A 26,301-nucleotide genomic window follows, 5' to 3' on the forward strand; every position below is an offset into this window, starting at 1 on the left:
AGTGAAACCCATTATAAGGAGAAAAGATGCAGGGACAATTATTTACATAGCAAACAGGCAAACTAGAAACATGCAGGCTGAGGCCCCCCCAACCTTTGGAAATCATATAATTCTTACATTACAGTTTTGATTTTTAAGAAATAACTGAGAATATTTCACTCCTGAAGGGGCGGGGGAGATAAAAACAGCACTAAGGCTAGATTTCCTGGTGGGCCAATCTTCATCTGGGATCTGGAAGTAATTGCAAAGCTTGTAAGAAGCGTCAGCTTGGGGGTGAGCAAAACTAGCTGGCTCCATTGCCAAGAGACTGGAATCTGACACAGGCACAGTTGGTTTCTGAAAGGTCCACCACTGTTGGATCCCAGAGAAACTGTTGCAGCATCAATTCTAAGACAACGGGAACAGGAATGGCTCCCAAACAGACCAAAGACAAGGCTTGAGCCCCACACGGATCACATTACAGCTGTGGGCCAATGACAAGGATTTCCACTTCGAAATGTCACAGCCATTCTCCTGGGCTTGAAGATTCTCAGTGTGCACATTTATGTATTTGCAGTTGGAAGATACTCAACAGCAGATAAACTATTTCTGTTACTTAGTTTTGCCCAAACTTATTTCCCAGGAAAAAAACTTGAACATAAATAACTGCTTTCATTTCTTAGAGTATACAAAGTTCCAGGGAATATTTTGGAGGAAATGCAGCCTTGGATAAACCTTATGAGTCAGAATTAATGACACAATGAAAGATGTAGAAAGTGGTCTATCAGTTGCTAGGTACTATGCAATGCACGGTATCAGATGACAGAAAGGGGCGTTCCAGAAGCTACCACCAGGATCTAAGGAGAGCACTCAGAGGCCACCGTACTGTTCCCTGGTTGCTGGCGTGGGGTTGGTGCAGAATAATTGCACAGAGAAAAGTCTCAGATCAAGCTCACTGAGGCTGGAGCTCCAAAAACAAAATAAAACCCAAGTGGAATAGAGGTGGAAGATGTCTCTTCCGAAGGGCAGTGGGACAGGACATCCATTCCACCCGCAGGCCAGCGAACCTGCATCAGACAACACACTGGTAGGGTTCCTTTCTGAGGCCGGTACCCAACCTGGCAAGCTGGAAGCCTGCAGTCTGTCAGTCCCTACTGTAAGTTATGTGGCAGAAGGATGGATCCACCTGTGGCTCTGTGGTTGCTCTATGCTGAAGTAACGTTTTCTGTAGTAATCAGGCATAGTTACTCACTTTGCAGAAATAATCCAAAGGTAAACTTCTCACTTGAAATTTCCTCCTTAGATCCGTAACAAATGATAATAAGTACTGTTAATTGGGCCTTTGTTATATGCCAGACACTGAACTAGAGCATACACATACCAGTGCTCCCATTTAATCCTTGAAACAACTCTCACTCAAATGAGGCAAAACTCAAGGGATATTAAGATAGAACTTAATTATAGTCTGGAGAAGTAAAGTGACTTGCCTAAGGTCCAAACTGGTAAAAGCTGGGGCTCTAGACAGGGGTCCTATTTGCAGGAATTGGCAAGTATTTTTTATTCTGCATCCACAATATGTTATTTACAACTATATACATGTGCCACTGTACTAACGAGAGATGTTTAAAAGCATGAGATAAAAAATATATACATGGAAATAATACTTTCTTCTAATATCTGTCACATTACTTTTTGGAGGTAACTGTTATATTCCACTAATTTTCTTCCTTTTACAGTTTTTACTTTATATTCCTATCTATTCCATTAAAAGTCCAAATTAGAACCAGGCTCATTATCTGCTGACCCTGTGTCTACTCATCACTGCTCTTTCTAAAATTCTTTTATTTTTAAAAGTCACATAAAATGCCCATGAGGTCTCGGCAGAGGAACATATTCAGTTGCTAATGGTAGCTTTCAGAACAAATATGAACTCTATTCCATCCAGCAGAGCCATTAACTGTGTGTTCTAACTATTTTTTACACTGTGCTAAACCATTTTTTAAAAGTTACTTTTGTATACGCTAACCACAAACATTTAAGTTTCACTTCTTCAGAAATTCTCAGAAGAAAACCACCACACTATAAAATCTTCTCTTGTACTTTGGGATATTTCAGAGCAGACTGAAACTGGCTATAAAAAGAAAGCAATGTTAATTATGACAGTAACTATACCTAATATGTCCCATATATGTAATGATACTGTGTTTACGTTTTATGGGCAATGTGGGAAAAGAAATTCCCATCAGATGATGAGATACTGTTAGAACAAGGTTATCAGCATTCATAATTGATCTAAGTGAAAGGTGCTCAGTTGTGTCTGACTCTTTGCGACCACAAGGACTGTAAAGCCTGCCAGGCTCCTCTGTCCATGGAATTCTTCATGGAAGAATACTGGAGTGGGTTGCCATTTCCTTTTCCAGGGGATCTTCCCAACCCAGGAACCAAACCAGCGTCTCCTGCACTGCAGACAGATTCTTTACCTGGGCTATCACCATTAGTGCTACCTGGGAAGCCCAGTTTATCTAAAGTAAACAATTCTTTTTCTTATTTTTGAGGCAATACTGAATACAGATTTTGATTAGATTTCTGTGAGTTTTAAAGGTCTGAGCAAAGGCCAAGGCTTTAAGAACACACATAAGGACAAAAGAGCAAAGGTCATCTCACACTGCAGTGTTAACAAAATACTTCTCCAAGTCACATTAATGAATGAACTACCTTGTTAAAAGAAACTGGGAGTTCTGGATCGTTTGCTGACTGCTTTCTGTGTTAGCTGTGTTGGTTGTTGCTGTGGATTGCGTGATTGTAGTGGTAACACTGCTTGTGTTAGTGCGCCGGGTTGCGTTGCGTGCGGTCTCCAGTTGTTGCCGTGCCGCCTGGGCATGCTGCCGTTCGAGCTGCAGCTGCATCTGCAATTGTTGCAACTGAGAAGCGGAAGGGCCAGAGGAGTTCAGCTGTCCTCCTGCAGAACGTCTCACTCCCGATAACTGAGATAAAAGCTCTGTCAGAGGAAATGAAGACATTAATGTCCACTGCAGTAGGAGGAAAACAAAATGCTACCATCATCCTTTTACCAGATGAACATTCAAAGCTATCATCAACGGGAAGGTAACCTGGGGCAACATACAGTCTCAGCTTGGAGCTTACTACCTTTTAGGATGCCCTCTGGAGGTGGGAGTTGCATGAGGGAAATGTAAACATACGTATGACTATTAGTTCACATATAATTCTAAGTGAAACACAGCAAATTGGTTTTTCAGTTGTTTGCATCATGGGTTGATTTAGTTATACTTTCTCTCGGTATTTAGTATTTAAGGAGTTTCATCCACTGGTCCAAGCATAATATAAACCTCAATATGCCCTCCATGAAAGCAGGGATCAAGTCTATTGCTCATGGCTTTCCTGGTTCTTAGAACAGTGCCTGACACATAGCAGGCACTCCAACACTGATGTAATGATTGAATGCCTCTCAGAATTAAATCCAAAGGAGAGATCGGCATCATTTCTCACTGTGCTCGCTCTGCCTTCTTTCTCTCGAACTTTCTGGGACTGCTCTCTGAGTCGCAGGGCACTGCTGCAGTGATGACCGCTGAGGCTGACTGGCTCTCAACCGCATAGCCTGTTTTATTTAGATTCCTGTTTGCACAAGGCTGTGCTCACTGGGAGCCTCTCAGCTAAGGGAGGTGCACCACCTGCCTTCTCCCAATGGCTTGTGTGGAGCTGATGGCTGCCTTTTGGACATTCTCAGGCTGGCAAAGCTTTTCATCATTAAAACTCATTTCCAGGGCAGGTTTCTGCCTTACTGCTCACTGTTGTTTAATCTCTGAGGTTCTTAACACCGTTTTTTTCATACAGTCCATCACTAATATAATTTTCACTGACAGAAAAAAACTGAATAGAGAAAATGTCTCATTTTTGAATTTTGCCCCCAGAAATCACTTAATGTTTAGAGCCTGCTACCAAAGACAGCAGGTAAATATATTCCTTTTGGATGAAGCAGTGTTTTTTAAAATCCCCCAAACTCAAGTTTTTCTGGGGCTTCTTGTACATTCAAATGCCCAAAGCACATTTGGGATTAGATTTTACACTGAATATCTCATAATTTAAAGAAGATTCTATGAGTAACACTGTTCCTACTTTTGGTGACAGATTTACATTCGGCACGTTTCAGGTACAAATTCCACTGTGTGCACACATTTTGGTCTTGCACAGGCTCCTGGACTCTTAATGCCTGGCCATGTCTTTCAGGGTCTCAGGCTACAACAACTTCTGACATTTTGACTGTCAAACTTTGTGCTCTGCTGCTGGTTGTCCAGGTGGGCCATGCATTAGATCCAGGTACAAATTACCTGTTCAAATGATTTTTTTAAGTAAGACTTTCCCAAGCTATTAGAATATAAATGTTTCATAACAATATAATTCTCAAATTAAGACAAGTACAAAACATTCCTACTTGACTTCATTCCATGAGAAGACCTTATTTCTTTAGTCTTGTCAATTAGTTTTCTTATCTGTGTGCTTATGAAGGAGGTTGAACCACAGAATTCTGGAGGTCTTTCAACTCTGAAATCTTCTATGATTTTCTTGGGTTTCATTGGAGGTCACAAATAGAACAGAGACATTCCTTATCATTTTAAACCTCTAAGTACTTAAAGAAATGCCAGAATAATATGAACTACTTTACGTGGTCTACTCGACTTTAAAAATATTTTTATTTTTTTGCTATGTGGCTTGTAGGATCTTAGTTTCCTGACCAGGGATCGAATCTGGGCCCTCAGAAGTGAGAGTACCAAATCCTAACCACTGGACCACCAGGGAATTCTCTACATGGTCTACTTTAAACATATCTTACACTTATAGAATTTCAGGGAATTTTGTCAAGGAATACAGGAGGGTGATGAGAGACTGAGAATATAAATCCTACTCCCCAAATTTAAAGGAAGCCCCCCATCCCCGGCCATTTCCTTTAAGGATGTGAAACTAACTTACCAGCTATAGGATCCATGGCTTCCCTATTGCTTGGAGAATATGAACTCTGAGAAGAAGAAAGTCCACCAGTAGAACTGCTAGTAAAGTGCATGTTTGATCTGCGCGCACGAGGACCTCCTAACCCCCGGCCAGGGTGAAACATTCTACGTACATGTCGGACACCGCTCGACTCATCATAACTCCAAGGTTAAGAAAAGGACTCGGGTATTTCATGGTAAGAATAAAATACATATATAAAAGAAGTCACTCGAGCCCTTGCAAGATAAGCATGCAGATTTCCCAAATTGTACGCATTTTAAAACAGCACATTTAGGAATACAAATGGCACAACTATGTCTATAAAGGCTATTAACTCTAAAAATGAACACTGGAATATAAAGCAATGTATGTGTCTACTGTGTGTCTATATTGTATATGTATGTGTGTTTTCAAAGAGAAAAAAAAGTTTCTCCAGACGGGAAGAAGTTTCTTCCTAGGTTCCAACTACAAGGGCCAGAATTAATATCCCCTGACAAGGTGAAAGGTGCCACCTGGTCAGGTACCCAAAGGGGACTATTCCCTTACCCACATACGTTCTTATCACAGTAACCACAAATAACAACCATCAGCTTTTATATCTGGTGAGAGCTGTGCTAATATACAGGCTAATCAAATCTCAGTGACCATCTGTAACGAGAAAGGAATAGTGCAAATAATTTAAATTCAGGACTCAAAGATTCCCTTCAGCTATCGGTTTTAATCTGTCAATGTGTGTGTGTGTGTGCGTTTTTCCAATACTGCTGTCAAGCAGAAAACCAGATTTGAATTTCTTGTGTTAAGTGGACACACAGAGAGTTAACAGCACATTTATCAAGAAGTCAAACCATCTTACACACATGTGTGTGAGTTAAACTGAACAAAGTCCCGAGGAGCAAACAGCAGCCAAAACTCGTGAGGACAACACTGTGTCTCTACACAGGCAAGTGTGAGTGTACAAGGAGGAGGGAGAGAGGGGGCTGGGGGAGCCACATGTTACAGCAGAAGAGATTTTCTTTTGAAGCTGCCAATATATAGGAAAAGAATTCTAAAAAAGAGGGGCTATATGTATAACTGATTTACTTTGTTATTCAGCAGAAACTAACACAACATTGTAAATCAACTACACACCAATTAAAAAAAAAAATTCCCCAAACACAAACAAAAAAAGCAGCCAACAGAACAGCTACACAAGGCAGGCTAACTTTTGTGCTGGATTCCCAGTTCAGGAGTCATGTGGGGACAGGGTGGGCAGCCATAATGCACACTCTTTCATGGTATTCATGACATAGGCTTGGGCTCTACAGAAAGTGATGTTATGATCATCACACTTTATTTGTAAAAGTATAAAAAGTACACTTTAGGGATTTCCGTGGTGGTCCAGTGGTTAAGAATCTGCCTTGGAGTGCAGGGGACACAGGTTCGATATCTGGTTGGGGAACTAAGATTCCACATGCCTCAGGACAACTAAGCCCACACTGCAACTACTGAGCCCAACACAACTGGAGTCTCCTGTATTGCAGGTGGATTCTTTTCCAATATCTGGGAAGTCCTGCCAAATAAATAAAAAATTAAAAAAAATAAAAAGTACACTTTAGGAAGAGTTCTACCAAAGTGGGGGAAAAAAAAAAAAAGCCTGGTTACAAAGAGGCTTAGAAACAAGTCACTCTCTCATGTCAAACAAAATTATCACATAGTGGCACTTGAAGAACTTGACAAATTAGTTATATTTCCAGGAAAACTGCTATGGCAACATTTTACTTTCTAGAATTTAAAAATAATAGTTGCTAGTAATCTAAAATGCAGCATTTGACTTCTCTTATTCTCATTTTTACATAATTTATTTTTTCTTGATAATGAAAGACTCATACACATCTACAAAAGATGGATGTGGATGACATGGGACATTCTACTGAATGGATGCTGATTTCACTAGAGGTCCTTGAACCTGCTGGAGAAGTGCAGGATAATGGCATGGTTTTTAAAAATTTTTTGCCTAGCTACTCCATGAAGATGGAGTGAAGAATAGATCAAGTTGTAACTCTTTTGGGTATTGTTATAGAATTCTTTTATACAAAATGCGAAGTAACTAACAGGCTAAAAGTATTCTTGGCCCATTTGGATTTTCATGTAAGCACTGCTTTCTTCATTTTGCTTTCAGTGTCCCCTGCACTTAGCAGAGAGGAAGAGTGGGCTCCTCTGTTCATTCAGTACTTGCCCCAGACTGGCTCAGACCAGGCTGATCTTCTCATTTCTCAGGAAGGTTCCATAGCTTTATCTTTCCATTAGTTTCCACTTGAAAGTGAAAGTGTTAGTCACTCAGTCATGTCCAATTCTCTACCACCTCATGGACTGCAGCCTGCCAGGCTCCTCTGTTGAGATTCTCCAGGCAAGAATACTGGAGTGGGCTGCCATTTCCCTCCTCCAAGGGATCTTCCTGATCCAGGGATGGAACCCCGGTCTCCTGCATTGCAGGCAGATTCTTTACCGTCTGAGCCACCAGGGAAGCTTTCCATTAGTTTCCACTTATCTTCCCCCAAACTCTAAAGGGTCAAATTTCTAATAAGAAAATTATGTTTTGTGATCAAGGGCTGAGAGCTGAAGGACAGGAACACCAAGTCTAAGGTTGTCTTATGATTGCCAGGAGGCAAGCAAAGGTATCAGAATGGAGTCTGGCAGAAAGAAAGGTTGTGATTAGCTCTTGATTGCTTTAGACTGCAATGAACACTAAAACCTTCCCAAGAGCACACAGCCCTAATAGGTGATAATTTTAGAAAGACAATTCATAACTTGAAACCAGAAGCACCGAGTCTACAAATAAACGTACTCTGGTGGGCCAGTAATCTCTTGCAGAGTATAGAGAATACTGTCAGGAACCATCATGAGACTGGCTTGGGAGGAGAAGCAGAAATCAAAGCGGGAAAGAAATTTAGAACTGGATCTGACCTTATGCTGTCCTACTCAGGTGGGCAGGAAGCCCCACGGGGCACACCTGCCCACCACCCAGCCTATAAGAGACTATGGCAACAGAGAATACAGATGGCGAGCAAATGTATCATCCACACAGTTAATGAACTAACTAGATTTTAATTTGGATTAGCATTTTCCACTTTTGTATGAAAACACCCTCCTGAAGACTTGTAACCTGGTCAAATTGTCTTAAAAAAATAATAAACCTGATGGCAAAGAACTGAAGATAATGAGCAAGTGCATTTCGCTTACTGACCACTTTTCATGTAATGGTCACAGCGTGGAAAAAGAGAAGTAAGAAATCGCACCTCAACGCCATATCACTTTTAGGAAAATGTCAAATCAACTAAGATAACTTGGAGGTTAGTTTTGTCCCTGGGAATACTGCCCTTAAAAGTCATCACAATGACAAATGTTGCAAACAACTTTTTCCCTTGTTGCATCTCAAAAGGATATTAAATCTCTAGGGGCTCTGTGTTCAAGTGTAAGATGAGCTGCAAAGTCATCCGTGACATGATTAGGATCGCCTCCAGGTAACGCTGCACATATTGGACAAATCTGAAATGAAAGCAGAGAAAGCAGATTTACTTATCGATGAACATTGATCAGGTATCTTTCTGGATGAATATTTTATTGTAATTTTTACCCTGACCAGGTTTTAACCAGGCAAAAATACAGCAGATCCTGAACTAGTGTACAGTGTGGAGGCTGAACAAGAGCCGCAGGCCTGAATGTGGTGACTTTCCACTGAAGCAGACCATTTGTCGGGGTCAGACAGACAATTCTAAACACACAGGTCAAATTGGAGCTCTGGCAAATTCGTCTGCACGGTCTAGCAAACTATTTTCCATAAAAAAGTTTTTCAGTGTGCCATTTAGTGCACGTTCATGTCTAAGTCCCAACTGACTGGTAAACGCTGAGACATAATCTTCCCTAAAGTAACCTAGAGTCGAGGGATAATCACCAAACAAGACAGCACAGCTCTTATTAAAAATGCAACTGCACAAACTTAAACACTCTGAATGAGGTACAGTAAGACAGACAATGACAACTGATAATATGCAAATATACTCTATTAATTCTGAATGGGACTTCTAAGAGGGGAAAGGGAGTAAAGATAATTTTTAGAACTTTATTTCCCAGAGGGATGGGAGGCAGGACAAAAGCTTGTGGTCAGAGCAGAGGAGGCTTGAGAGGTTGGGAGTGTAGTTTCTGAAACAGCAGTTTCAACAGAGATGGTGAAATAGGAGGCAGAAGGAAAGGACAGAAAGAATGTGGAACTTTCAGGGTTGAAGCCCTTACTTTTTCAGAAATCCAACTGGACAGATGATGGCCTAAAAGTGGGAGCCAAGCCCTGAAGTATGAACTTCAATCTCAAAGAACAGAGCCAAGAAGGAAGGTCTGAGCTAAGGAGCACAACCAAAGGGAGCCCCAGGACCTGGACGGTGGAAGGTTTTGGCCTGTGCCCCTCTAGGGACAGGGGAGCTGAGGGCAGGATACAAGATTCAACCTTGCCATTGTATATGTCATATGCCTAAGTACTTTCACTGGGAGTAAAACCAGGCACCTGACTGACCTTACTGTAGGCTCACTGCTTACAGAGGCAAAGGAGAGGAGATGGCAGGAGAAAGGTGAGACCTGAAAAGACAGTACTAGGATATGGGGGAAGACAAACTAGTCTGATTCCTAGAGCCTGAGTGAACACAAATCCCTGTCTCTAATGACTAGAAATCGGAAGTCCTGGAGACCACTGTGATCCAGTTCCTCCTAAAGTGCAAACAGTCAGCTGTCCTGATGATCTGCCTCAGGACTCTGAGAAACAGCCTCAAGAAGACTTAAAGATGCTCAAGAAAAAAACACTGAAGCACGGACGTGTGCAAAAGAACAAGAGAGGTCACGATGGGATGTACCTCTGAGGCAAAGGAGAGAAAGAAGCAGACAGACACGCTTATGCTTTTTCCAGAAGATGCCAGAAAGATGGTCGTTTTTTCTGTGTCAGAGAGAAAAGCAACTGGATCTGTTTATGTTTATAGATAATCAACTCTCTCCTTACCAGAAAGTTGGCTTTTACTGTGTAGCTTCCTGTGCTGTGTGACACTGTGGGGTAGAGCCTGATATACTTATTTTACTTTTCACATGTTTCTGCCTTGTCTATAGATTGTAAACTCTGAGAAATGCAGGACAGTGTGATTTCTTTCTTTGTGGGAACTGTGACCAGATTTGTTAAAAGCAAAAAGATCGACATGGTTTAGACAAGCAAAAACAATCTCCAGTTGCAAGTATAAGATTTTTATCCAAACAGAAAACAAAGGAAGGCATCTTCCTTCTAAGGTACTTCCCTTTAGATTGGTCTTTGGATAAAATCTACGCATAACCTGAACTGCACAAAGAAGACAGCTACAGAAGTTGCAGTCCTCTGATGATGAAAGTAAATGGACTGAGCTGAGAAAAGTCTCCTTGAGAACATGCATTCCTAGAAGGAAGACAGAATAGGGAAGCACAGATACCAAACATACTAGGAATGTCCTAGTAAGACTGATAATCTCCTGCAAACTAGAAAGGCACCCTTGAGTTAGAGATGTAAAACATAAAGAAAAATCAAGATCCTTCTATATACTACTGTCTGTGAATTTCAGTTCTGTGACTTCGAATCTTTTAGGTTTTACTATAGGGGTAAGGCAGGATGAAGGTATACAGACCGCTCCATCTAGAGAGCAATAAAACAGAAACAAATACTTCCTAGTAATCTGGGGTAAAGAATCACTGGGGTAGAAGGGCCACCTAGCTCGGCAGCTGGCACAGGAGAATCAGGAGACTAGATGAGAACCAAATGGAACATGGTACCACTCCTGGGTCACACGAAGTTAACTCAAATGAGGACCTGGAAAGGAAAATGAAGTGTTGATGGGACCAGAGGCCACCTTGCAAGTTTTTAGATTTTAGGCTGAGCAAGTGAACTCATGTTTCAGGAGAAAAACTTTGGTAACTCAAGGTTGTACTTTCTGAGACAATGCAGGGAATAAGAGGAAGAGGGAAAAACAAGAGTGAAGTGGGGCAGGAGGAACAGAGATGAGGTGAGAATGGAAAGAGGCAGATGCCACAGTGCACCCAGGGGCACGAATGCAGCATATCTCTGAGTGCATCTTTACTTCCCCAAGACAGCACCTAATATTTTTTACAAGACAGGCAAAATTCACACAAAAGATAAACTACTGACCCTAAAATTATGAGTCTGTCAACGCTGATATTTATCATATTTCTACTGCCACATGATACAAAAGTACCTATCATTAGGACAAGAAAAGTCCATTAATTTACATTAACTCAAAATTATGACAATTAACACTGTAAATCAACTATACTTTAATAAAATACAGTTTCTTAAAAATCACAACAATTTGCTGACATTAAGGCTGACTGAATTGGCCTAAGTGTTTCCTAAACTTGGCTAAGGATATCATTCACCTGGAGCATTTGTTAAAAATAGAGTTTCCTAGACCCCTGCCTAGAAAGTGATTCTAGGTTTGAGAATCTGTATTTTGAGAAGGATCCCAGTTAGTTTATAGTTAGAAAGCTTGGTAAACACTGCTTAAATATACAATGGTATTGCAAAAGAATACTTTACCCTGTTGTGTGAAACACCAAATGTTGTCCCCTGCTACCCGCCCACCTCCTTATTCACAGATGTCCTTGATATTCTCAGTCTTTGCTTTCCCTCGAGTCTTTGCCCTCTGCTTCATCCTGCCACTGAGAGTCACAATCAGTCCTGCTTTTTATCTGCAGCACCTGTGGGAGCCTTTACCAATGTGCTGAGGTAAGACTCCAGCCAAAAACGTAACAGTGTTTCCATTTTTCCATACGGTCCCAGTGCATGATGGCCAGCGAGCAACCAGTCAGTGCAGATCCTTAATATGGGTGGTCACCTGTGTGACCAGTGTCTAGAACACACCTCCTGAAGTCATTAGGTAAAATGCTATAAGTCACTACTGAACTTACAAAACCTTTTTCCCTATGACAGGTTATGTGCATTAAAAAAATATAAAATCAGCTTGCTTTTAAGCCAGCCCCCACTATAATTAGCAACCAGTCTAAATCAAGTTTGGATTTCCCCCAGCCTCTTTCTTGAATTGGAACACCCCCTCCAGATGGTGTTCTCTGTCTGGCTCTGTTCAGTGCTTTAAAACAAGAGAGGAAGAGTTAAGTTCCTAAGATGTGGTGAGTTCTCTTCCTCTCTCCCTCCCCTTTTTTGGATAGACTTCACAATATGTTTTTTTGCCGGTTTTGTTTCCTGCTACAGAAAAATGCATTAAAAAAAACTGCTTATGATCCAGCATAAAACCTGGAACCTAGACTGCAGCATTAGAGAAATTGGTCTTTCACTAAATCACTCAGCACCTGCTGAGGAGCCAGGTTGCTTCTTCACCAGCAGGACGATCCACTTTGATGCACCATCTTCCCAGACCCCTTGACTCTGCCCTTCATCTCAGATTCTGGGACACCATCCTTCTTCTCAACAGCAAATGCCTTAAGTGAAATAACCACCTTGGCAATCAGCACTTCTTGACTAGGTTTCTGGATCAAAAGCTTGATTTCTTTGTCTGTTCTAATTTTAGATCCATGAGAAACATTTCCCTTTTGAGAATACAGGTTCAAAGGCTGTGATTTCCCTACCTCATCTTCTACTATTACTTTCTGATGACACTGGATGTCTGAGGCATCATTTCTCTGACGACTATGCTCCTGTAACAGGGAGCAAACGCTTCGAGGTAAATTCTACCCTTTCTGGATTCATGCTCATCTACATAATCATTATGTTTAAGTTCATCATGTTTCAAAAGAACTACAGAATCACTCAAAGCCTACTACCCTTCCCTTCCCAACTGAGAGCTGAGATGGCCTGAGGATGGAGAAAGGCCATTCCTGGGTACTGGGGCAAGCACTCCTACTCACTGTCCACCAGACCAGGTGGACAAACACTCTGGTTTTAAAGGTTCTCCACTATCTGGCCCCATTTGGCGCATTTGATTTTGTTTCCCACCCCAGTCCGCAACAATCGATGACTTTCTATCCTCTCCACCTACCATGTTCTTTCTATCACTGAATCCTGGTTCATGCCTCTTCCCTCCGAGTAATGCCATTCCTTCCCATTCTGTCCACTTTTTGAAATAACACCCATTCTCAAGGGCTACCTCAATTCACAAAATCCTGACTCCTTTTGGCATTTTTCTCCAGTTGTGTCAGAAAAGCCAGTTTGCTTTTTAGACATGCCATAAGGTGCATGTGGGTAGAGGTCCTGTTTTAAGTTTACTACGCTGACAGACTTCCCTGGTGGCTCAGACGGTAAAGCGTCTGCCTACAATGCAGGAGACCTGGGTTTGATCCCTGGGTCAGGAAGATCTCCTGGAGAAGGAAATGACAACCCACTCCAATATTCTCGCCTGGAAAATCCCTTGGACAGAGGAGCCGCTTAGGCTGCAATGCATGGAGCTGCAAAGAATCAGACACGACTGAGCAACTTCATTTTCACTTCCATGCTGACAGCCATCATGCTTTATATTCCCAGAATCTGATGACTTCAAAAAGCGTTACTTCACATGACGTATTAGAAGCAATGTTCCTGGTTAATGCTTGGAGAGACACACTGAGAACATACAAGGACATACAGGGTCTTGAGTAAGACCAACAAATGCTTCCCTGTCCAAGCTGTCCTTAATAACTGACCCAGGCATGACCTAGAACAGCCTTTCTTCTAACATTATCCATCTGGGGGCAAAGAAGTGGAGTAAATACTGTGTTCTATCGGTTTCCTCAATTAGAGCTAACAACTCAGTTAATTTTTGCTCAGGCACCCCCACTTTTTCTTACACAAGGCCCTCTGCAGCCCCTACTCCACGTTTCCCTGTCAACTCCTTTTCCATTCTTCATTCCTTTACTACAGCTGTGAGTCAACTTATGAAGTTAATCATGGTTGAAAAGATCACAATACCCTTGTCCCTGAGGATTGACAAGTTCTAAAGCAAAATCAAAGTGCAGTGAAGAAGCTGTCTGTTGCCATAACTCTACTGTCTCCAGAAAAGCTCTGCTTATTTCTTCTTTATGTGAATGTGCTTTTTCCTTCCAGTAATCAGACAAGAAAGAACACATAATTCTCCTGTGTTAATACTACACTAACTTTCTAGCATAAGGTTACTTAGGCCTTCCCAAGCTAGCTTTGAAATCAAAGTTCACTTCATGAAAAAAACAAAAAACAAAGTTCACCACTTGATGTGTTCTGCCAACTTATATGCTTATCATGCTCTCAGTTCCAAACCAGGTGTCTAAAGGACATTTACAAAAACAGCCTCTGTTAAAAGTTGGTGTGGGTCTTCCATTTTTTAAACAAAAAATATATAGACAGAGTATGTCATAAATTCAAATAAAACATTTAAGTAAAGCCTTATGTGTGTCATTTAAGATAGGGGCAACTCTTGAAGCACAATAAGCACACTTCTTTCTGTGCTGCTCTTTTCAACTGGGTCCTAATTTCCATTAAGTTAAAGGACTTATGCTGTCAAGTCCAGATAAGCAGGTAAAGTTGAAGTTCTGACAGGTTATATTTGTTATACTGTATAGTTTTGCTACATGGATTAACTACTTAAGTATTTACTGAGTAAATATTTAGGTACAATTTATGTCTGGGGCTTCCCAGGTGGTGATAGTGGTAAAGAATCCATCTGCCAATGCAGGAGATGTAAGAGACAGAGGTTTGATCCCTGGGCTGGGAAGATCCCACTGGAGAAGAGCATGACAATCCACTCCAGTATTTTTGCCTGGAGAATCCCCATGGACACAGGAGCCTGGCGGGCTACAGCCCATGGGATCGCAAAGAGTCAGACACGACTAAGCAGTTGAGCAGCACGTCTGGGACACAATTCGTGTCTTCCTTTTTAAGGGGCTCTTAAATTCACCTCTAGAAATAACCTAGGCTTATTCTGTAAAGCAGATTTTCTGGTCATCTGCAGTACAATGGGGGTGTTTCTGGTTTTGTTTTTATTTATTTGATTGTGCAGGATCTTCACTGTTCTGTGCAGGATCTTCACTGATACATGTGGGATTTAGTTTCCCAACCAGGAATTGAACTCTGGTTCCCTCACTGGGAGCACAGAGTCTTAACCACTGGACCACCAGGGAAGTCAGTGGGGGTGTTTTTAACAAAGTTTCTTTTACTGAAAAGTGATGATCCTGGAGAAGCTGTTAGAATTTAAAACCATGACACACAAAACCCCTTACATGCATTACATTTTAATCCTCATACAAAAAAACAGAATTGACATTCTACTGAGTTAACAACTGCTAAGGCTAACTGATAACTCCAGGGTTTTGGCTTTCTTGCCAACTTAAAAGTAGTTTATCTGATCAAACCTGCATATATAATGAAAATAAGACTGAAGGGTGAAGTTTTGCTTTGAGAAGATTCAAAAAGTAGAAAATCTGTGCTACATGGGCAATAACCCTCTGGGCCCTTCTCTAGAAGCATCTAGCTTGTAGCTACATGCACCTTAGCCATCTGTCCAACACAGATACAGGGTCTTTCAAGAGCTGAGGGAGCACACTGTTTAACTCAATCATAATCCCACTTTCTATTGTTGCACTGGAACACTCAAATTAACTCATAATTAAGTATGAGCTACTTCGTACTAAATTTATTTTCCTCCTCAGTTCTATTTTCCCATTTTAATGCTTGGGTTGGGACTGTTGCCTGCTTCCAAAGAGCAGCATTTAGAATGTTAGGGAGTTTTTGTTAAACATAAAAATTCCTGTTTTCCTTTACATTTTTATCTATCGTTTAAAAGTACTAAATAATTAAAGTTTTGGTTTCAAACATGTTTCCTGACATAAATTTAAATCCAATGTGTATACTGATGTGTTGGGAACTCATAAAACTTAACATCAATTTAGCCATAATGAAAAATAATTCCAAAGTGGTCAGAGCAGTCCCATTTCTTTATCCTGTTCACAGGTCACCCTGAATGTGAGCAATTATGCCCATGAACACTTAGAGAAAAAAAACCCCAATGTAAGCTTGACTGTTGCTTCCTTGGTGTCAGTGATAAAGAATTCACCTGCCTATACAGGAGACTTGAGTTTGATCCCTGGGTTGGGAAGATCCCTGGAGAAGGAAATGGCAACCCACTCAGGTACTCTTGCCTCGAAAATTCCTGGAGAGAGGAACCTGATGGGCTACAGTCCATGGGGTCGCAGAGTCGGACATGACTTAGCAACTGAACAACACAAAGCTTTACTGTTTTCATCCATCCTTCACCTGCAGGCTTAGAGAAAGAAAAGGAAAGAGGCATCTTGTGTTGTTAAGTGGTGTTGGAAAGTACCTTCGAGCCACAGGGGGACAGGTACAGGGAAGGCTGCACCCAAAGCCAGAGACAATTTTAGTGAAAACTCACAAATGACTCTACCTAAGTTAGTTAGGGTTTATATTGCTTATAATGAGTTTAAACTAGAGTCTGACAATGACAGAAGCTCTGTGGGCTCCTCTTCTCCAGAGCTTAATGATGTCAATAAGGCTGAGTCTGGTAGGATTTCCTGGAAAAAAACCACCTCAGCTGTGAATACCAAGATTGGCATCTTAAAGTAATTTTCTTAACCAGTTTTCTTTTTTTTTTAACCTGAGGAGCACAATGGGAAAAGAAGGGGTACCAGGAGAAGAAGAGACAAAGTGGAAAAGGGCTTAAGAAACTTCCAAGTTACCTTACAATTTGCCAACAGCTGTCAGGGGGCTCCCATCTTTAATTTATACCACACTTTCTACACATTTTTATGCATGCTTTCCGAAAAGAAGCTCCATTACTAGGCACTACCTTGAAATTAGCTGTCTGGACACTGAACTAGACAAACCAGGGTTTCACAGGACAAAGAAGAAATCAAATCAGTGGCCAAAGGAAAAAAACTCAAAACTAATGTCTCTATATACACTGCTCTCTTCCCAGCACTCCCCTTCATACTGGGTGCTTCTCCCATTCTGCAAACAGCCTACTCATCTCCCCTATGGGAGTTTATTTCAACACAGAGGAAGGTACAGAGCAAAAAAAACCTACCCACGGTAACCACATATTCTGAAATACTAGGCACAACACTTTCTTGGAAAAGCTATCATCATCTGATTCTCACAATATTTTAAAAGACTGCCCTTCTGGTTTTCACATCACCTAAAGGAACTAATTTCTCATAGAAACATCTTTTACAATACCATGACACCCATATAAATAGAATTATCCTAGAACAACCTAGAATCCCCAACACACCTCCTATCATTTCCTTCCCTGCTATCAATATCAACTCAAAAATCTACTGGGAAACCAATGGCTATATCACCATTTGTTGTTGTTCAGTCACTCAGTTGTGTCTGACTCTGCGACCCATGGATGGCAGCACATCAGGCTTCCAGTCCTTCACCATCTCCTGGAGCTTGCTCAAACTCATGTCCATTGAGTCAGTGATTCCATCCAACCATCTGGTCCTCTGTCGTCCCCTTCTCCTCCCGCCTTCAATCTTTCCCAACATCCTGGTCTTTTCTAATGAGTCAGTTCTTCACATCAGGTGGCCAAAGTATTGGATTTTCAGCTTCAGCATCAGTCCTTTCAATGAATATTCAGGGTTGATTTCCTTTAGGATTAACTGGTTTGATCTCCTTGCAGTCCAAGGGACTCTCAAGAGTCTCCTCCACAGTCCAAAAGCATCAATTCTTCTACGTTCAGTCTTCTTTATGGTCCAACCTTTACCTCCATACATGACTACTGGAAAAACCATAGTCTTGACTAGATCAACCTTTGTTGGCAAAGTAATGTCTCTGCTTTTTAATATGCTGTCTAGGTTGACCATAGCTTTTCTTCCAAGGAGCAAGTATCTTTTAATTTCATGGCTACAGTCACCATCTGCAGTGATTTTGGAGCCCAAGAAAATAGTCTGACACTGTTTCCACTATTTGCCCATTTATTTGCCATGAAGTGATGGGACCAGATGCCATGATCTTCGTTTTTGAATGTTCGTTTTTGAATGTCGAGTTTTAAGCCAGCCTTTTCACTCTCCTCTTTCACTTTCACCAAGAGGCTCTTCAGTTCCTCTTTGCTTTTGCCATAAGGTTGCTGTCATCTGCATATCTGATGTTACTGGTATTTCTCCTGGCAATCTTGATTCCACCTTGTGCCTCAACCAGCCTAGCATTTCACATGATATACTTTGCATATAAGTTAAATAAATAAGTAGGGTGACAATATATAGCCTTGATGTACTCCTTTTCGAACAACCAGTCCATTGTTCCATGACTGGTTCTAACAGTTGCAAGAAGATCTGCATACACGTTTCTCAGGAGGCAGGTAAGGTGGTCTGGTATTCCTGTCTCTTGAAGAACTGTCCATAGTTTATTGTGATCCACACAGTCAAAGGCTTTAGCGTAGTCAATGAAGCAGAACTATATGTTTTTCTGGAATTCTCTTGCTTTTTCGATGATCCAGCAGATGCTGGCAATTTGATTTCTGGTTCCTCTGTCTTTTCTAAATCCAGCTTGAACATCTAGGAGTTTGTGGTTCAGCTAGCTGCTGAAGCCTAGCTTGCAAAATTTTAAGCAGTACTTTGCTAGCATGTGAGATGAGTGCAATTGTGTGGTAGTTTGAACAGTCTTTGGCATTGCCTGTCTTTAGGACTGGAATGAAAATTAACCTTTCCGAGTCCTGTGGCCACTGCTGAGCAGTTTTCCAAATTTTTTGCTTTGAGAAGTCCATGAACAGTATGAAAAGGCAAAAAGATACCACCCTTAATAACCGAGAATATTACTACTGTCTGATTTTAAACAAGTAAATGTGCTCAAAATAACTATTATTAAAAATGTGCAGTTAGCCGAATACTAGAGATAGAAAAAAGTGATTTATAAAATAGAAAGTGTTCTGCATCAAAGGGAATGAAAAGCACAAATGGTAAAAGTACCAAATACCAGTCTTCTGTAACCTGTCTAAGTGCAGCTGAGCAGCAGCAAGATAGCTGCCTGCAGCAGAGGTATTTTTCAAGTCCTATGTTAATTCAATAAAATACCATGGTTAGTTCACAGAAAAGCAGACTACACAAGCAGTAACAGTTTAAAAACAGCCTATTTTTAAAACAAAGTGTATTTGGCTTTTAAATGCTTATTTTTCTTGATTACCTGCTTATAAGAGTAAATAGTCAATTATAATATTTAAGAAAATGTACAAGATTGTATCAGCAGGCTTGTAAAAATTATGGCTTACATCACTATTACTGCTCCTAATAAGGAAATACCTGTGTTGGGAAGTTACCAACTCTATATGTCTACATATTAAAATGGTCTTTCAATGAAATACAGATACTACATTGATGGTCAAAATTTAAAAGTCCCATATACAACTAAAAAATATGTAACTTCTCATAGCCCTGATGTATAAACCATATCTGTCACATTATTTCGGTTTGCAGATTATTTCATCTAATATTAGGAATCAAATGCATCTAACTGTTTATACACAAAATGCCACAATGATGAGGGTAATTTCTATTCTGTGCTCTATGATTCCTTTTAATTGACATTCAATTGTCTAAATATTAAATAAATTATCAGCTAAAACAGATTATTCTGACTCACTAGAAAAAGGTTTAAAAGACCTTTTATGTCATCATGTTTCTCCAAAAGAATAAAATTGTCTAAAGTCTGATTATGGAGAATTTCTAAAATCATTCTTTTTCCTTGACTTTTATTTTATTGTTTAATCAAACTGGTATAAATGAAACACAATACAACCATGCTATTATTACAAAAACATCTAGGTCTTCACTAAAATGGGAGGGGCTGTATCACTTGCATGGATGAAAGAGGACCTCAAAGCAGGAGACTGCCCTACGCTCCTTTCTGGAGATGAAGAAAACAAAGAGTAAACCAAATGAAAATCAGAAAGTGAAAAGCTTGCAGCAGGGAATACTAGAGAACTGATGTGGCTATGAACAGCGCAATACACTGCAACACAGATTTCTAGAAGTGAGAAGAAAACTTTGGTGAACCCAAAAGTGTTTTTACCTTTTAAAATGTAACATTCTTAACATAAAATTGCAAGAATTTATTAAATAAAGAACTGAAATATTAATTATATATCATTAATTAGAGGTAAAAGTACTTTTCACTTAAAAAACAACAATAAAAATTCCTGAAGGCTTTCTGATAAGCTGCAGTGCCAGTCAGCAAATGTGAGACTTAAGAAATTACCAGGAATCACGCTTAACGTTTTTATGTTCCAGGCTTTCCTACCACGTTTCTTGCACACTCCGTGGCCACCTCCTCAGCAGATTCTTCATGTTTGCACTCCCATTTCACCTCCAGTGCTCACTTCTACTACCAGCTGATAGATTTTGACAACTACGTACTACTTCCATTCCTACTTCTTCCCACAACCAAAAACTAGTTAGTTGTCCCAATCTACCTGATTTCATAACTATGAGGGGTTTTAAGAACTTGCCCTTAACTTCAAAAATCACACTGTTTATCAGATTTGGTGTTTATAAAAAGACTCTTGAGATTATACCCAATCCGCTTGAAAAATTTTAATCAGCTTCACTATGCATTCTACGTCAAGTGTTGTTTTTCATGATATCTAGTTTTGAAGAAGCCTCCATATCCTCACATCAAAAGCTCAAGTAATTGGAAATTAACCTTAAGAAAGGGCCTTAGAGTCCCAAGTTGAAAAAAATGAGGCAAAAATACAGATGACTACAAAGCTATTAACCTTCCATAGACTTTCGTATTAGCTGTGCCAGGCAGTAATGAACACTCACTAATGATGACAGTAACATTTACAGTGATATACCCTCCTGACCCTAAAAGTTCCAAAGGGAGGATGGTTAGAGGAGTGAGGTCCCAGGGGACGGTACAAGCTGGTGGTGCAGAGGATCGGTGCAGTAAATGCACGGGCAAAGAAGGACAGCACTTTGAGCATGTAGAAAGAAAAATATGAGCAGGAATAGAAAAGGAGATACAGTTATTATGTGACTCTTAATCCCTTACCTACCAGAATGACATGAGTCACTACTGAACTCCAGAATTCAAAAATGTCTGTTTACCATGACTTGGCAAAACAGAGGAAGGGAGGGTGTTGAGAGGGGACATATAGTAAAATCAGGTGGATATTTACATGTAACTGTAACACATCAGAGCTCATAACATGCTTCACATATATACCTAGAGGCATTCAAAATACTTAACTGGCATGTTATCAGCAGTGATCCTTAAGCACAGACCCCTGGCAGTATGCCACATGTGGTACACCTGCTGAATGCAGCCCTGGATCTGGGACATGACCTACTTGGTTCAAAGAATCAAGCACGCTGGTACCAAAGATTCTTGTCTGCTTGTTACTTTTCACTTTGAAATGTCTGGTATTCTATAAATGGGAACAGAGGTAGATGCAGGGTTCATGCAGACTAAGAGCTGATGAGGAGGGAGAAATCCTTAGAGTATTCCACAAATACGAATATGAAAAAGTAGTATGGCCACTGCCTTGAGCTATGTTCCCAAAGTTGGGGAACTAAAGCAAGGCATATAATTGAATACAACTTATGAGAGACAGACCACAAAACCTATGTGTAGATGGTATTTAATTTTCAAACTACGTGTATCAGGTAGGTACAAAGGACTATAAATAAATTGTATTTACTTTCTGGAAAAATAAAGGCAAAGCTGCTGGTGGTTAATTCTCATTTTTAAAAATGAACAATTTTTCATTCATAGAGAGGACTTGAATTTTCACTGGACACGCCAATTTTAGATATGGAAAATGGACACATTGTCCTGTCCCAGTGGGGTGATGAAAGTACAGTACAATACTAGGGTCTATTGGCTAAGACAATGATTTTAAGAATGCCTGGTTTACAACTGGGAAACTCTGCCTTATTATGATAAATAAATATTCAAATACAACAGAATTTAAACCAAAGAGAAATTATTCCAACTTTTCTGTGTAACCAGGGTAGACACACAGTCAAATCATCATTCTTCCCATTGTTATCTAGGACTGTTCCAGAAGGAAGCAAAATCACCTTTGCAGAATAAAAAGAACAAATTAAGTCAAATGTGACAATAGTGTTCTGAGGTTCCGCAATGTGTAGATGAGAGCACTTATGAGCTGTTAGGAAAATTTGATTTGAGAACTACATAATGGAAATTTACGAACTGTTTGGACTATAAACCTTATAACAACTTTAACATCAAATTAACAGTGTACGTGGCAATAAGAGTGAACCTCACAGCTGTAACAGCAGGGCTGTAGCAGAGATGGGATACGACAGCAGCTAAGTAGGGACTCTACAACCCAGAGGGGCTCTGGCTGAGCTCAAACATCAGGTTCCGCCTTTAAGTTTCACTTAATTTGTTCTGAGTACATTCAGGGGTTTCTGCACTGAAGCAGGGTGCAGCTGTTTATGCCCAAGCTCTCCAAGTCCCATCCCATACGCCCAGCTCTCCTGGCTTACTCTACTGGTACCAATGGGAAATGAGGGAAGTGGACTCTTTGGGGGTGACACATCATTTCTTGAAGTTGGAAATATGCTGACTCAGATGTTAGGTAAAATATCTACAATGTTTTCAAGGCAAGACTCGGTGTGTTATTCTGAGTCCCTGGCCACTGGCAAAGATCAAAGTAGGAGGAACTTCTAGGGGCTCAAAGCTTTGACCTAAGAAACAAGAGATATGGTCTAATGAAAACCAAGTAAGGTCAATGATATATTACAGTGAGATGTGACAGTGGATTACTACTTAATATGTGACTAAAGATTTTAAAATTTTCTTATGAATGTTTCCTTACAGAAGAGAAATCAACCAGGTAGCAAGAATACTATAAAAAGCCATGTGCTGGGCTTCCCTGGTGACTCAGTGGTAAAGAATCCACCTGCCAATGCAGGAGACACGGGTTTGATCCCTGGACTGGGAAATCCCACATGCCATGGAGCAACTAAGCCCATGCTCTACAACTACTGGCCCTGTGCTCTAGAGCCCAGGAGCTGCCAACTATTAGGCTCACGCATTGCAACTACTGAAGCCTGCGAGCCCTCGAGGCCATGCTTCACAACAAGAGAAGCCACTGCACTGAGGAGTCCAAGGACCCCAACTAGAGAGTAGCCAGAGAAAAGCTCGTGCAGCCACAGAGACACAGCACAGCCATAGATAAATAAGTAAATTTTTTTAAAAAAGAGAGAGAGATGTGTGTTTCAAGTCAGGGTTTTTTAAGCCTTTTCACCAAGCATTTACTAAAGGCTCCTGAATTTGGTTAAGATGCCACACTGTGCTTTTAGCAGCAACAGGGAAAGAAAGGCTAGTGGGGACAAGAAGGGGGCACTATCTTGTACACATGCAGCTTCCCAGGGTGTGTAAAAGTTGCTGTTAAGAGATAATTTTAACAATTATCATGCAAACAGTAACAGTACACTTAGCAGGAGGCAGAACATAGTGACAGAGCTCTATTGTGTTAGAAACAATGTACTTTACCGGACGATTTAGACTGTTTCACTTACCACTTCTGTTGATGTTTCTGCGTGTTCAGAAGTAACATGTTCTTGAAGAGATGTCTCCGTATAGCCCATTTTTCCACAATAGGGACAAGTAAAAGACTGTGGCTGCTCTACGGAGAAAGCTTCCCCACCATAGTATAAATCTGAAAAACAGAGCGGAACTGCATTGAGAAATAATTACCAATTTTTAAAAAATACAGAAAAATGTAGCTCAGTCCTATCTGACACTTTTGCAACCCCAATGACTGCAGCCCACCAGGCTCCTTTGCCCATGGGATTCTCCCTGGGTTCAATCCCTGAGTCAGGAAGATCCCCTGGAAATGGAAAGCAACCCACTCCAATATTCTTGCCTGAAAAATCCCATGAACAGAGAAGCCTGACAGGCTACAGTCCATGGGGTCGCAAAGAGTCAGAGATGACGACCACATATACCTATTTTTTTAGTATATCACTTCATTACAAACATCTCATTATTTAACATGAAACAAATACCTAATTTAAGAGGATAGGATCATTTCTGTGAGAAGAGAAAATGAAAGAAAGCATTTATTACATGACACATTTCTTCATTCTTTGGGAGATTTCGACTACCTTAAAAATACTTAAACCCATTATGTATATATTGATCATTTGTTATATGTACAAGACTTGCCAGGTGAATTTGGGGTAGGTGAAGATAAATGTACTTAAAAAAAAAGAACAGAACAGAACTTCCTTACCTGATAAGGGGCACCTACAAAATCCCCAAGCTGACATCATACTTACTGGTGAAAGGGTGGATGCTTTCCCCTAAGACCAGGAACAAGACAAGAATTGCCACTCTGGCCATTTCTATTCAATATTTTAGTGGAGAACCTAATCACAGTAGGCAAGAAGATGAAATGAAAGGCATCCAGATGGAAAGAAAGCAGTAAAACTCTCTATTAGCAGATGACAGGATCCTGTATATAGAAAATCCTAATGAATCCACTAAAAAAACTAGCAGAACTCATAAACGACCTCAGTGACATTTAAAGATACAAGATCTGTACCTGGGGTGGTGGGACTCAAAGACTAGGATTAATATACACACTGCTATATATAAAATAGATAACCAATAAGGACCTACTGTATACAGCACAGGAAACTCTACTCAATACCCTGTAATGACCTATATAGGAAAAGGATCTCAAAGAGCAGACATATGTATATGCATAACTGATTCACATCGATGTACATCTGAAACGAACACAACACTGTAAATCAACGATACTTCAATCAAAATAAAAACAAAACATGAAACAGCAGACACAGAGGAAGCTCTAAAAACTGAGAAGTTACCTTTTGTAAGAGATATTTACATTATGAGATAAATCTCCATCTGTACCAGGAAGAGAAGAGGTTCAGCACTAAACCTCTAGAAACTTCTATCAAAGGAGAGACAAAGACCTGAATTTACATAACAACTTAACTCTACAAAACAAAGTTACCCTTGTTTACCTCCCATAACTGGCCTCCTCCCCACCCAGCTCCCCCAAATCTTCTTTTGTCTTTAGCTTTAGAAGGCAATGACACCCCACTCCAGTACTCTTGCCTGGAAAATCCCATGGACGGAGGAGCCTGGTAGGATGCAGTCCATGGGGTCGCTAGGAGTCGGACACGACTGAGCGACTTCCCTTTCACTTTTCACTTTCATGCATTGGAGAAGGAAATGGCAACCCACTCCAGTGTTCTTGCCTGGAGAATCCCAGGGACGGGGGAGCCTGGTGGGCTGCCATCTATGGGGTCACACAGAGTCGGACACGACTGAAGTGACTTAGCAGTAGCAGTAGAGATGGTATTTAAGATGAAGGCTTGGGCCATTTCAGGGAGTTACTGTTTTCCTGGGCATCACCCATGAATATAGAAGGTAGACATGTTACCAAACTTCTGTTAGTTTGTTTTTTTTTTTTTTTAATAAAAGATTTATGACAGAAACAAATTGTTTCTCTGTAACTTGGAGTGAGCAAACAAAAATTATTTAAAATTTCATTTACAATTGCAAAAAGAATAAAACATTTAGAAATACATTTAACAACAGAAGTGTAAAACTTATCCTTTGATAACTATAAACTTTTGTTGAAAGAAACGAAAGATGACCTAAATAAACAAAGACATCCTGCATTAACAGGGTAGCAGACTTAACTATCATCGCTTTCCAAACTGATCTACAGATACAAAACAATTCCCATCAAAATCCCAGTTTGTTTCTTTGCATAAATTTACAAGCCGATTCTAAAATTCACACAAAATTCAAGGGACTGACAATACCCACAGTAAGCTTGAAAATGAACAAAGTTGGAAGACTCATACTTTATGATTCCGATTCCAAAGCTTACTATGTACCTGAGACACTATAGTATTGGCATCCAGACATACAAATCAACGGAACAGATGAGAGTCCAGAAATTAAAAGTGACATTTATGGTCAATTGATTTTCTTTTCTAACAGCTTTACTGATATACTTTGACAAATAAAAATTGTATATATTTATGGTATATAACGATGTTTTGCCATATGTGTATACTGTGAAAACATCACCACAATCAAGCTAATTAACATTTCCGTCACCTCTACACAGTTACCATTTTGTGTGTATGTATATGTGTTGAGAACATTTGAGATTTATCCTCTTCAAAAATTTCCAGTACACAATATTGTTACCTATGATCACCATACAACACCATACACCATATAACTATGATCCCTCTTCCAGCAACACAAGAGAAGACTCTACACATGGACATCACCAGATGGTCAATACTGAAATCAAACTGATT

At 40.3% G+C, this 26,301-nt stretch overlaps 1 protein-coding gene across 1 annotated transcript in view; it reads right to left on the minus strand.

Moving 5' to 3' along the window:
- The window catches only part of KCMF1 (potassium channel modulatory factor 1), a 79,362-nt gene that overhangs the window by 3,558 nt on the left and 49,503 nt on the right, over window positions 1–26,301 (minus strand). Inside the window, exons 3-6 of the mRNA XM_061432714.1 lie at window positions 23,506–23,645; window positions 8,418–8,508; window positions 4,966–5,151; window positions 2,695–2,977 (exon numbers count right to left, since the gene is read on the minus strand). Coding sequence (XP_061288698.1) covers window positions 2,695–2,977; window positions 4,966–5,151; window positions 8,418–8,508; window positions 23,506–23,645 — 700 coding nt within the window. The remainder of the gene's footprint in view (window positions 1–2,694; window positions 2,978–4,965; window positions 5,152–8,417; window positions 8,509–23,505; window positions 23,646–26,301) is intronic.

This window comes from Bos javanicus, chromosome 11 (genome assembly GCF_032452875.1).
Source record: "Bos javanicus breed banteng chromosome 11, ARS-OSU_banteng_1.0, whole genome shotgun sequence".
In the NCBI taxonomy this organism is placed as follows: Eukaryota; Metazoa; Chordata; class Mammalia; order Artiodactyla; family Bovidae; genus Bos; species Bos javanicus.